A 12358-nucleotide genomic window follows, 5' to 3' on the forward strand; every position below is an offset into this window, starting at 1 on the left:
CAACTAATTTTAATTTTTTCATGTCATCTTTTTAGGCAAATCGAAAAGATATTATCAAGGAGATACAAAAAGTAATTTGATCACATCAGTTTAGAACATTTTGATGAATTGAATGCATGGGTTGAAGAAGAAGCAGGGACTCTTTTGAATGAAGAGGACATTTAATGGATTAACATCGAAGGAGCACAGGAGATAGATGATAAATACCCCACGTATCTTCAAGACAATGTGGATGTCGAAAAAGGAGAAGAAGAAGAAGAAGAAGAAGATAATGATGATAAAGAAGATAAAGAAGATGATTATGATTATTGAGGTTTTATATAATATTGTTTTAAAAAAACTTGGTTATTTAACACTTAATTGTTTATAAATTTAGTTATTTTGTTTTCGTTTATGTAATATGAAAGTATGAGTTTTGTGGCATGTTCTTAGATATTTAATATTTTGCATTATTCTTGTGAGATATGCATGCAATATTATCTATGATTCTATATTAGTTGATGTTTGATGATGTCTTATGCGGCTCACAGAGACATAAATGTTGCATATGTGATTTTATGGTTGTATTTTGTGCAAATCATCATTGTTTCATGTGATATGATTTTTTTAGAATTTTTTCTCATTTTTCTGATTTTGAAAATTTTTTATTAAAAATTTACAATATTTTACGATACGGTGTTATTTTGGGCCCGGCCGATATGGGTAACCATACGATACTTACAACCAGTGTTATAAAAAACACGCCTTGAAGAAGAAGAAGACTTATTTGAGATTTTCTATTGCTTATTGGTTGTTGCTTTCTTTTTCAATTATATAATTAGTTTTCGATTTATATAATCAGTTTCTTAGTTACTTTGAAGAAGAAGAAGACTTATTTGAGATTTTCTATTGCTTATTGGTTGTTGCTTGCTTTTTCAATTATATAATTAGTTTTCCAGTTATGTAATCAGTTTCTTAGTTACTTTGAATTAATTAGATTATTTTCCTTTTATTTTTAATTAGTAAGCTTTTAATTAGTTTATTTTGCTTTTTATATGCTAATCTCATATTTTTTAGTACTTATTTGAGATTTTCTATTGCTTATTGGTTGTTGCTTGCTTTATAGGACATTATATTTTTCAATTATATAATTAGTTTTCAAGTTATGTAATCAGTTTCTTAGTTACTTTGAATTAATTAGATTATTTTACTTTTATTTTTAATTAGTAAGCTTTAAATTAGTTTTAAATTAGTTTATTTTGCTTTTTATATGTTAATTTTATATTTTTTAGCATTTATTTGAGTTTTTCTATTGCTTATTGGTTGTTGCTTGCTTTATAGGACATTAGATTTTTCAATTATATAACTAGTTTTCAAGTTATGTAATCAATTTCTTAGTTACTTTGAATTAATTAGATTATTTTACTTTTATTTTTAATTAGTTTTTAATTAATTTATTTTTCTTTTTATATGTTAATCCGATATTTTTTAGTACTTATTTAAGATTTTCTATTGCTTATCGGTTGTTGCTTTATAGGACATTATATTTTTCAATTATATAATTAGTTTTCCAGTTATGTAATCAGTTTTTTAGTTACTTTTATATGTTAATCTTATATTTTTTAGTACTGATTTGAGATTTTTTATTTCTTATTAGTTGTTACTTCATCAATAAAGCATTTCTTTATTTATTTGTATTTTTAGATATTTTTTATAATTTTTTTTAAGTTTTCAAAAAAAAAATTGAGGCTTACGCTTTATTTGGTGGAGCGTCTAGCTATGCCTCAACGCTTTTTACAACACTGCTTATAACCTTGGTTATAATTATTTAGTGATATGCATTTGAACAAAAACCTTTGCAACATTTACTATTGGCATGATGGAAACTAGTGATGCTTCATGATCATAAAAAATTTAGGTTCACAGGCTGGCACAGAGAAGAGCAAATTAAAAGTCATGCAGAAACTTGAAAGTTTGAAACTGTATTCTAGGAAAAAGAAAAGGAATGGAAAGAAGAGAAACATGCAACATATGCCTTGGCATGCACATTTACTTTCTACTAGATTAATAGTACAGTCCATTTATTGTCTGTGCAAGAACCTAAATTATATCCAAAAAACACATTCATCAAATGGTATTGCTCATCAGTTGGCATTGAACTTCATTTTCAGAACATCTTTAGTTCTGCATAGAAAGGAGATTCTTTTTTCAATCCATAGCAAGGAGATAGCAACATGCATCTTTTAGATGGAAACCACCGACCAGGAAGCATATTGCAAGGCTTTATGATCGGCTCTCAGAGATTCCAGGGATGGAAAGTCATCAGTTGTACATACTACTTTTTGCCACAATACATATCACGAGATATGTATAAGCTTTCTTGAGATGTACAGAACACTTATCGGTGACACCTGATTATATACACCTTTCTCATAAAAATTGTCATGCCATATGCTTAATCTTTCTCAACATCACGGTACTGAGTCCCTTTATATTGTATCACACCTGACTATGATTTTCTTTGGTCCAATTGTTGGTTCATCATATAATATAACTTAAGAGAGGCACAAAAATGGATGAAGTCACCTGTATGCCACTTCATAAGTTTGTGATAGTGTCACAATCATATAGGGAATCTTATTACAGTCTACAGTTACACAAATCTCCTTTGGATACCTGTGCAGAGACAAGATTGTGAACAATCTTTATATTTCTCAACAAATTCATAATACATACATACATACATATATATATACAGAGAGAGGTGTAGGCACGAATATCCATGCCATGCAGATGATGCTGGAAATCCATTTTCTGGATGTTGTTGCACAAATCAGACCCCACAGATCTGCTCAGCATGTTCATTTGCTAGGAACCGGCACCAGGATCATGTTTAAAACAAACAGACACACACACACACACACACACACACACACACACACGCACACACACACCTTTTTTAGCCTTGAAAATAGCAAAAAAAGATTGCAGGTCGTTGATTTTTCAAGCCCTTCAAAAACTTGCTCACATGTCATAATTGGACAATCCAAGAGCGGATTCCTACAAAAGCAAGCATGTAGAACACATCTCCACAATCAGATTTACTTTAAAGAAAAAAAATTGGTCACTCCATCATACCAAGGTCATGGTTGCGAGATTCACCTAACAGTCAGACCATAAACATGTCTTTGGCATGGTATGTTGCCAGGAATCACATATTGGATTGACTGTTTTGATGTAAACATAAAAATTTTAAAATCATGAATTGGTGTTTTAGCTGACGATTTCTGAAGCTCTTAAAAGAATCATGCTTACAAAATACAAAATTGGACAGCTCAAAACTGAAATAAACCATGTAGGCCATAGGTACAGGTCCTGATCCACAAAAAGAAAATAAAGAAATGCTATAAAAAAGGGTTTTACTAGATGGTACACTCCAAGGTAGCAAAAACCAACTCACATACTTGACTGTTGCATCACACAAGTGATAGACTATTGATTTGCCAGAACCCACCCTGCCACCATTTTCAAGCCACGGCAAGGACAGAAAGGCATACCATCCTTTGAGAAGGTCCTAATCTCACCAACTTTATGGCATCACCGCCATAGGAAATGCTAGAGCGTATAGGCTACATTCAACTGTATAGAATCATATCCCACCTCCCCCCACACATGCACAAACATGCACACATACACACATATGTATATAATTGTGTGAATGCAAAATCAGGCTAAAAATAGTTGCTGCAAATTTATATAGCACCTGCAAAATTATAGTGTGATTTCCTCTCAAAAAGCCACTTCAACCTTTTTAACAAACTCCCTGACTGTCTCTGTCACCTCACACATGGCAGAACCATTACATTTTGCCTTGAATTTTAGACATTTTAAGGCGCTATCTCATCACTACTCACTCTGTCACACACCAACACGTACATACACAAACAAAACTGTGAACAAACTTCATTTTTTTCAGACAAGTTAAAAGCTGAGAAGATGCACCAACAGAGAATATTTAGAACTGAAATATCATAAAATGTTTCTTTGCTCCATTTTGGTGCTTTCATGGACTTGAATCATGTAAATAATTCACACACAATGTTCTCAACTTGAGTTGGTCAAGCCAGGACTTTTTCCTTTCCACTCGTCATAGAAATTGGATATATTTAGTCTCCCCAGAAGAATTAACATCTTGTGAAAGGATATGCTCAAGAAATACCAGAGTTGCCAAGAAAGCATGGAACTGCAAAACAGTGTTTTCAGCATATGGCCTCGCTGAAATTAAAGTGCATTTGGGAACTTCATTGGATGTAACCAAAATTGAAATATCACATTGACAGAAATCCTATAGTATCAAAAAGTTACCTGATTCATTAAAGAAATGAATGAATCCTTCGGAAGGCCAAAACCAAGTGCTGCCATTTCAGAAACAACCTATTGAAGGAGCAATGATGTAGCATTATCATCAAAGTTAAAAGAAACTTATGCTCATTGTCACTGAAGATCATTATAAGCATGATTGAGAATTTCAAGCAACACTTATTTACTTCAATTGCAGATATCATTTTGTATCCCCAAGAATCCATGGTGTCTTTCCACTCAGGAAAACCTTCAGGTATAACAGGTTCTGAGTTTAATTCCTACATATAAACAATAATAATGATCAAATAATACTATTGATGTAGTTGGAAACTTTTTCAGCACAGAGAAAAGGAAGAACACCTGAAAGCGAGTCTGAGGTGGGCGTGGTCCGATCCTCCACATGTACCTCCACTTAGGGTCTGGGCCTGTAGGGATTACTGGTTGGGATTCCTCTGGCATCAGTTTTATTTTCTGCTTCATTTCTCCATCCACAAAACTACGAGGGACTTCAACTCCTTCTGACGTCACACCAACCTGTCATGACCACTCACAGAAAGCTATTTCTATAAATAAAATTGAATATCTATGAATAAATGAATTTGGATTAAGCAAGTTCATCAATTATTCACCTGTAAAAGAATATATCTAGTCTGTAAAGTATTTTATGCAAATCTTTTAGGAGACCTATTGGCATGCACAACCTTAAAATTCTGATATAATTACAGATAGCATGCCTCAGAAACCTAAGCTTCAAGGAATTGCTGAATGTTGATCCACAATATTCTCATAGTTTTCAAGAGAAAAATATTCATCAGAAATAATAGCTGACTGCACCAAGTAACCACAAAGTTTTAAGTAATAAAGATATCACAGTAATTTTGAACCAAATGTTGATACACAAAATTCTCATAGTTTCTTCAAGAAGAAAACACTCATTAGAAACAATAGCTGACTGCACCAAGTTACCACAAAGTTCACGTAATATACCGAACAGAGATTGACATATGTGGGAGTAATTCTGAACCACATTAAGTTAATCAGTGGCATTGACCTACATAAATAACATGATACAAGATAACGGCATACCAGAAGAAGCCTATATCTGTCACAGTGGAAGCATAATCAAGAAGCAAGATTATATTGAGAATCACAAAATCTAATTAACAACCATGATCTTCAATAGCTAGGTTAAACAATCAGGAATCAAAATGAGCGACTAGTCAGGTGGAGGTCTTTTATTGAGAAAAGGTCCATAAGATTTTCCCAGAAAGCCAAACAATCACAGAAATATGTTTACACACTATGCTGAGAGTCTGAGACATTAGAAGGATATATGAAGTGCAAGGCGTAGATGACATCGCATGCAAAGGACAGTATTACTAATTGCACACATTATACCTATGTTTCATAAATGTTAGAAGTGAGATCCAATAGGAAACATGTTGTATGAGTGATCTAAATGGCTAGCAGAACTTAGATACAGATATATGCACATAACCATAATGTGGCAATATCATTCACGTGAGTGTATCAGTATAAGCATGCATGTTTGTGTTTCTGTTTTTCTCTGTGAATGGTGTGTGTGCAGCACACTTGTACAAGTGTTTTTTCTGTGTGTGGTACCATAGAGAATTGGAGCATCAACATGCACAACTAGTATCTGGGCATATGGAGCACAAAGTTTGATGTCACGCAGAAGGAAGAAAACTTGTTGTCACTTCCAATATGGCTGCTGATTGAACTTTTACCAATGGATTCCACAAAGTGGAAGAGGTCAGCTCAGCTCTAGTTTCAACTGCCCAATGAGCCCTCTAACCAGCAGCACTTCGGACTGGAGTTACTGGAAATCAGTGATCAAGCACCATATAGGGTAGAGAGTATCTATTCCATCAGTTTTCAGCCAAGTTGGTGCCGGATGGTGGCAGAAACACTATCATGTCACAGTCACACACCTGATATACTTGGGTGTTTTTATGTGTCTGTGTGTGTGTGGGAGGGTCCCTAGTGAACATGGTGTCAGTGCACTTTCAGAGGATAACTTAGCTTTTAGCTCTACACACACACCATGTGTATTTACTTGAGGTCCTAACTATGTCGAGTGAGAGTCTTGGCTAAGATTTTTGTGATGCATTAACGATCTGAGCATGATCACATGAACTTGGAACTTTGGCCTTAATCTGGACAAGGTGGTATCAGGATCTGATCCTGCAATGCAGCTAAGTGAATCTTTCCTATAACAAGCTATGGAAAAGGCTAAAGAAACTATCCAATATGCAGTTCCAGTCAGTTTTGGAACAAGCTATTGTCTGACTTAGATCACATACAAGCAAGCACCATGGTTTCTCAGTTCTGGTTTCATGAGGATGTTTCCTTGTTGTGTCACAATACTAGCCAACCACTCAAGCCATCTCAGCTTTACAGCTGGTTGGGACAAGTAACGTGAGTCTGTCATAAAAACCAATATAAAAATCACAAGGAAAAAATGCACATGCAAGTTGTCCAGGATCAAGCACAGCTGCTAAACAAGGAACTTCAGGAGCTTTTGTTTTCTCCAATGTGAAAACCACAATCTCAAAAAGAAGAGGAAGCATATCTCATCGGAGGAATATCCCCTGTTCAAGTGACAAAAAATCTTGTTTAACACACAGTATGACTAAATTGTGTATGTTAGAAAGTGAAATATCTAAGCATGGAGTGCCATAAACATTACCCTCAGCTTTGTAGTACATATCTAACTATTCAAAAGAATTCCCAGAGCTAATAATGAGAGATAAATTTTGTACTGAATATTTGTGCACATGACAAGTGCCAATGAGACTCAAATGTATTTACTGACACGTAATAAAAATCAAGGAACATTCTTCCAAAAGAGAGGGAGTGGTTAACAAAGAGTTCTAATAACTATTTGCCTATCAAAATCTAGTCAATCATGTATGCATTGGAAAACAATTGCACTCACCTTACAAATGAGGTGGCTCCAACGAACTTTTTATTAAGCCAATAAGTTCACTTCCTTTCATAAAAGAAGGTCTTATTCGGTTTGATCTTCCTATTTGTTATCAATACCCATCCTCTAACCCTTCTCAGTCACCGCCCTGGGTTTTAATTTCCTACTCAAGAAAATATTAGGTTTAATGCCTAGATGTATTTTACATGTGCACACCCCACCACTTCCCCCCAATCCTCTCCACCTTACCACAACCCCATGAGATATGTGAATCATGAGTCAATGGTTTATCATCAACTACTTACAGTAATCATTACATTTTTCATATTTTACATGGCTAATAATTTTGTGCTGCTATCTATGGCTAAAATTTTCCTGCAATACCAGCCACCAATTAAGCATGCAAGTGATCAAAATCATGTGAACATCTTAATTTCCTTCCCGTGTTCATTCTTTTCTCAGGTAATGGCTTCTATGCTTGCTCGATGAGTCCTTGTATTTATGTCGGATTTCCATTAAGCTTGTGTGCTTAACTTTCCTACTGAACTCAAATAAATTCTTGTATTGGTCAATAGGATCCCCTATTAGTGGTTTTGTTTCCCTATCTTCTGCTATATTTCACCACCAGAGAGAGCGTTTAAGATTAGTCATGATGGAATGGAAAAACATATACAGCAAGCTTGTTCTGTAGTTAAAATGTGTAGTATCAAGATGCATATCGCCGGATTCCATTTGTTCCGCAAGATGTTTAAACCTTGACATGATGACATCTTACTTTGTCTGGTCTAACCATCAAAACTTCACACCAAATATTCACTTATGGGTTCCTTTGTGAACTAATATCTTTGTTATTTTAGTCTTTTCAATCAGTCTAGTTAGGCTAAAACTCTTTGCATCTTGGCAAATTCCTTAATCCAGAATAATGCCATCCATTTGAATTTTTAAGACTGACTGAATTTAAAAGCCGTCGTGTTTTAGAAAATGAGAGGATAAAGCATCTCTGTAAAACTCAAGATCTATTTCAAAAAGGTTTTTTAAAAGAAATGCTCCTGCCCATAGTTTAGGAATGAATTTCCATGAAATTGACTGGGTTAAGAAGCTGAAGGCTTGTTCGATGGCAAATGTTCGTTTTTTATCTATTTAAAGACCAAATCACAAATTTTGAATGATCATTTAATCATGATTAGCAAACTTTTTGTGTTGATAGCAACCTTTTAGCAGACCATATAAATGATTATTCTCGAAAAAATTAGGAAATTCTTTCGAAATGTTGAACAAAAGCCTTTTAGAAAAATAGAATTTTCAAAAATTGGACTTGGATGTTCCTTGATGATTGATTCCTTCAAAAAAAATTTAGGACTTTTTTAGAGAATTTTCAATTTTTAAGGAATTTTTGTTCCTCTTCAGTGTTTTTGGAAATTTCAAAGTTTTTTCAAATTTTATTTTTTTTCAGTTTTTAGGGATTTTTTTTATTTTATAGATTTTAATGATTTTAAATCATTTTCATTTTCAGGGTTTTTAAATTAGACTATGTACAGGTTTTTTGAGTTGGATCTCCTTATCCGATCCCAGAGGGAGACGCCCAAGTTTTGACTTCATTATGCTGCTTCTATCTTGGGTCAAAGGAAAAGGTAGAATCAATCACACAACATGGTTTGTCATGACATTGGGTTTCCCATCTAGTGTCTATATAGAAGGAAACAATTTTTTTTATCATCCTTGGGTGCACGGGTCTCTGAACTCAAGGACTTTAGGTCCTAATCATGAAGGATCGCTAGTTCCTCTATTGGCTGGAGGATTTGTTGAATGAATGTTGCTGCTTCTTCTGTAAATCTCTACCGATTTTCCTCCTGTCATGGGTTTCTTAATAAAAAATTCTTCTTTTCTTCTGTCCCTCTTGTCCTGATGATTTCTTTTACCACTGTGCTTATCATAGCCTAAAGTCGTTATTTCTAAATTCCCTTCTTGACATCCAGAAATAGTGGATGCCCCGTTCTTATTGATAACAGACGCCCTTTTTCCAATGTACCTCTGATTTGGATTATAGTATTGTGAAAAGGAATTTTAGGCTTTTTCTCATGGAGCAGGATAAAGGATAATGTTAGAGCTGAAAGTACTAGGCAGGCAAGCTTCTCTGGCTCAGAGGTTCAAATAACATTTTAAAGCATTTCCCAATGTTTAGGTGAGGATTTCATGAGCTCCAAAATGGACATGTTGCCCATAGTTCGAGACAATTGATTTTAAGATTGATGAGGATCTATATACAAAACAAGCAGTAAACAAAGCAGATCACAAGTTATTTATCGATGCCTCAAATACAATCTCTTTATTAGCAAATTTCATCATTTCTTGGTTTCAACAAATATGAACTTTGTCCATAAACGTTTGCTATCAAATTTTCAAAAATGCTTTAATTAATACAATGACATGACGTCAATCACAACAAAATAGCGTAGCAGAAGGAAAAAATAAATAATATCAGAATATCATGGAAAAAATAACACACACACAAAAAAAGAAACCAATGGGACCATAAAAAAGGATGCGCTTATTACAGATTTTTAAAAATACTTTAATTAATACAATGACATTGACATCAATAACAACAAAATGATACAGCAGAACGAAAGAATAATCAATATCATAATTCCATAAAAAAGTAAAAAACACAACCAGCAGAGCCCCAAAAAAAGGATCGCGCAGAAAACCTGGTAATGGAGATTCGGACGCTCCTGGAGACGCTTGAATTCATCCGGTTTCTCGAAGTACCTCTCCATCATGTCCAGAAACCGATCGTTGTCATCGACGGAACACCGGGGATCCTTGATCAACAACGCCCCCGTCTCCTTCAGGCTCCGGCTGACTTCCGAGCAGAGGTTGCTCAGCCGGCCGCTGAGGGTGACATCCTCCGTCACGTTTGGCGGTTCTTCCGTGTTGGTGGCGGAGCTAATTTTACCGGTGGCGTGAAGGTACGGCTCTAGATCGATCACCGTCAGCTCCATGTCTCTCGGACCGCACGATCGGTCGATTCAATTGAATTTGTAAAATGATGGTGGTGGGTTTCGTATACGCGAGAGAGAGAGAGAGAGAGACGTGATTTTTCAAAATGATTTGGCTCGCCGAAGCCAAAGACAGAAGTGATCTTTTTTTAATTTCCTTAGTTCTCTTTCTTTAATCGGAAAATGATACTCTAGCCAGTTGGCTCGCCGAAGCAAAACAGAGAAAGTGCTTTTTTTTTATTTCTTTAATCGGAATTGGATACTGTTTGGAAGTTACCCAGGAATTCGCCCGAGTTCATGAACGAGGGGCGGGAGAGCCCGTTGATATCGTGAACTTGGCAAGGTTCATGTGAGCGACGTCACAGGCTCTGTTTTCAAGATCATAAGGATGGCATTGTTTTTATGCTGCTAGGCTCCATTTGCATGATGCAGTGCCGCTGACAGCCGCCCGTTTCAACATTTTCTCTCGAGAAATGCCAAGATAGGTGGCAGCGTGGGTGATGCATGATGCATCATCGCTGCATAGTACTGACAATCCATATCAACATTTCTCGAAATGGATTACACACTCGTCTCGATAAATGCCAAGATGGATGGTTGTTATGCAGCTGCCTTCCATACACTTCACTTGATTCAATCTTTCCCCTCTATCTGTTTCTGTTTTTTATATGTGAAAAATTAAAAAATTATCATATAATAATTGATAAGATAAGAAGTTAAGTGCATGAACTGCAATAGCAGTACTGATATAAAAACATGTTTGGTGTTAAGTAATCAAGTCTATCTCACACTAAAAAAACTTATCTAGTTCCTATCTATATGAAGTCAGTCAAGTGAAGCCAAAAGAAATAGACGGTTAGGAGAAAGGATAACACTCTCAAAAGCAGAGTCTTCAGAACATAGACTCTACGAAGCTCTAAAGAGCTCTTTTCGAGTCTGCGAAAGATGAATGATGCCTTGGGAAAATATTAGCTGACTTGTCCATTAGCCTCATGACCTCCAACAATCGTCCTCCTTGTTTTCAGGTCTGCTTTCCTAAAAATTTGTCATCACAGGCTTTTAAGCTTTTCAGCACTATCAACGTGTGGCATTTGCCATTTTTCATGCTTCAATTGCTGCAAGCAACAGAGTTTGGGAGCAAAATGACCCAGTGATTTGAATAAGAAGACTTTTTTTTTTAATTGAATTCACTCAAATTGGTTGTTTTGTTGGATCCGTCAAATACCTACTTTCGCCATAATAGAAAAGGTAGAAGAGACTGAATGGCATAAAATGTGAAGTGTTAAATATATATCATGATAATAATCTCACTGGTTTAGGATGTCTATTTAATATAGTGTGTTTTTCTATTATTTTAAAATTTTAAAGTTTATGACAAATTGACTAAGTCTTTTGGTAAAATTGATAAAATCCTCGATTTTAGATGGAGTCAGTTGAATCTGGCCTTGACCCAGGACCCATTGACAAGACCTAAACGAGTCAATTAAGATTTGGTAAAACTTTTTATTTTTTACTTTTAAAATCAAGCAAAATTTAGAGGCAAAATTCAAGTAATATATCATTAGATGTGTCTCAAAATTCTGAAACCATTGATATTTTGTTTTTCTGAATTTGGGTTACGGTTGGCCCAAAAATTGCATTTTCCAAAAATGACATGCTTCGATGTAACCAGTTCTGGATTGGATCAGAACTGATCTGATCTTGTCTGTTTAACTCAAGTTAATATGGATCGGGACCCAGTCCAAAACCCAAATTAATTAAAATCTGGTCTAGCCTGAGATCCATATGGATATTGGATTTGGATCTTAGATTCAGATCTAAATTCAAAATCCAAATCTAATAAATTTAAGGTTTTAAATTCAATATAAAGGTTAAATTGAATGAAATTCAAAGTTAAAAAGACTCTCAGAGGGTTGAGATACCCTCTAAAACTTTCTGAAAAGTTATTATTTAATAAATAATAATTAATTAAGTATTAAAAAGTAGTTAGTTTCAAATTTGCTTTTGAATATGGTAGCTACCTAATACGTAGGGGTTCTAGAAGCGCGCAGATAAGGTTAAGGTAAAATAG

The 12358-nt window shown here is 34.9% G+C and overlaps 1 protein-coding gene across 2 annotated transcripts in view; it reads right to left on the reverse strand.

Moving 5' to 3' along the window:
- LOC149828965 (2-oxoglutarate (2OG) and Fe(II)-dependent oxygenase superfamily protein) overlaps nt 1-10490 on the reverse strand; it is a 36076-nt gene extending 25586 nt beyond the window's left edge. For both annotated transcript variants that reach the window (XR_016434373.1, XM_090017827.1), the window contains exons 1-4: nt 9997-10490; nt 4702-4875; nt 4527-4619; nt 4345-4413 (exon numbers count right to left, since the gene is read on the reverse strand). Coding sequence is in view for 1 of the 2 variants with exons in the window: in XM_090017827.1 (XP_089873953.1) it covers nt 4345-4413; nt 4527-4619; nt 4702-4875; nt 9997-10290 (630 nt within the window). In the remaining variant the exon portion in view is untranslated. The remainder of the gene's footprint in view (nt 1-4344; nt 4414-4526; nt 4620-4701; nt 4876-9996) is intronic.
- Nucleotides 10491-12358: the final 1868 nt, after the last annotated feature.

The sequence above is a fragment of the Nuphar pumila genome, chromosome 9 (assembly GCF_984573655.1).
Source record: "Nuphar pumila chromosome 9, dmNupPumi1.hap1.1, whole genome shotgun sequence".
In the NCBI taxonomy this organism is placed as follows: Eukaryota; Viridiplantae; Streptophyta; class Magnoliopsida; order Nymphaeales; family Nymphaeaceae; genus Nuphar; species Nuphar pumila.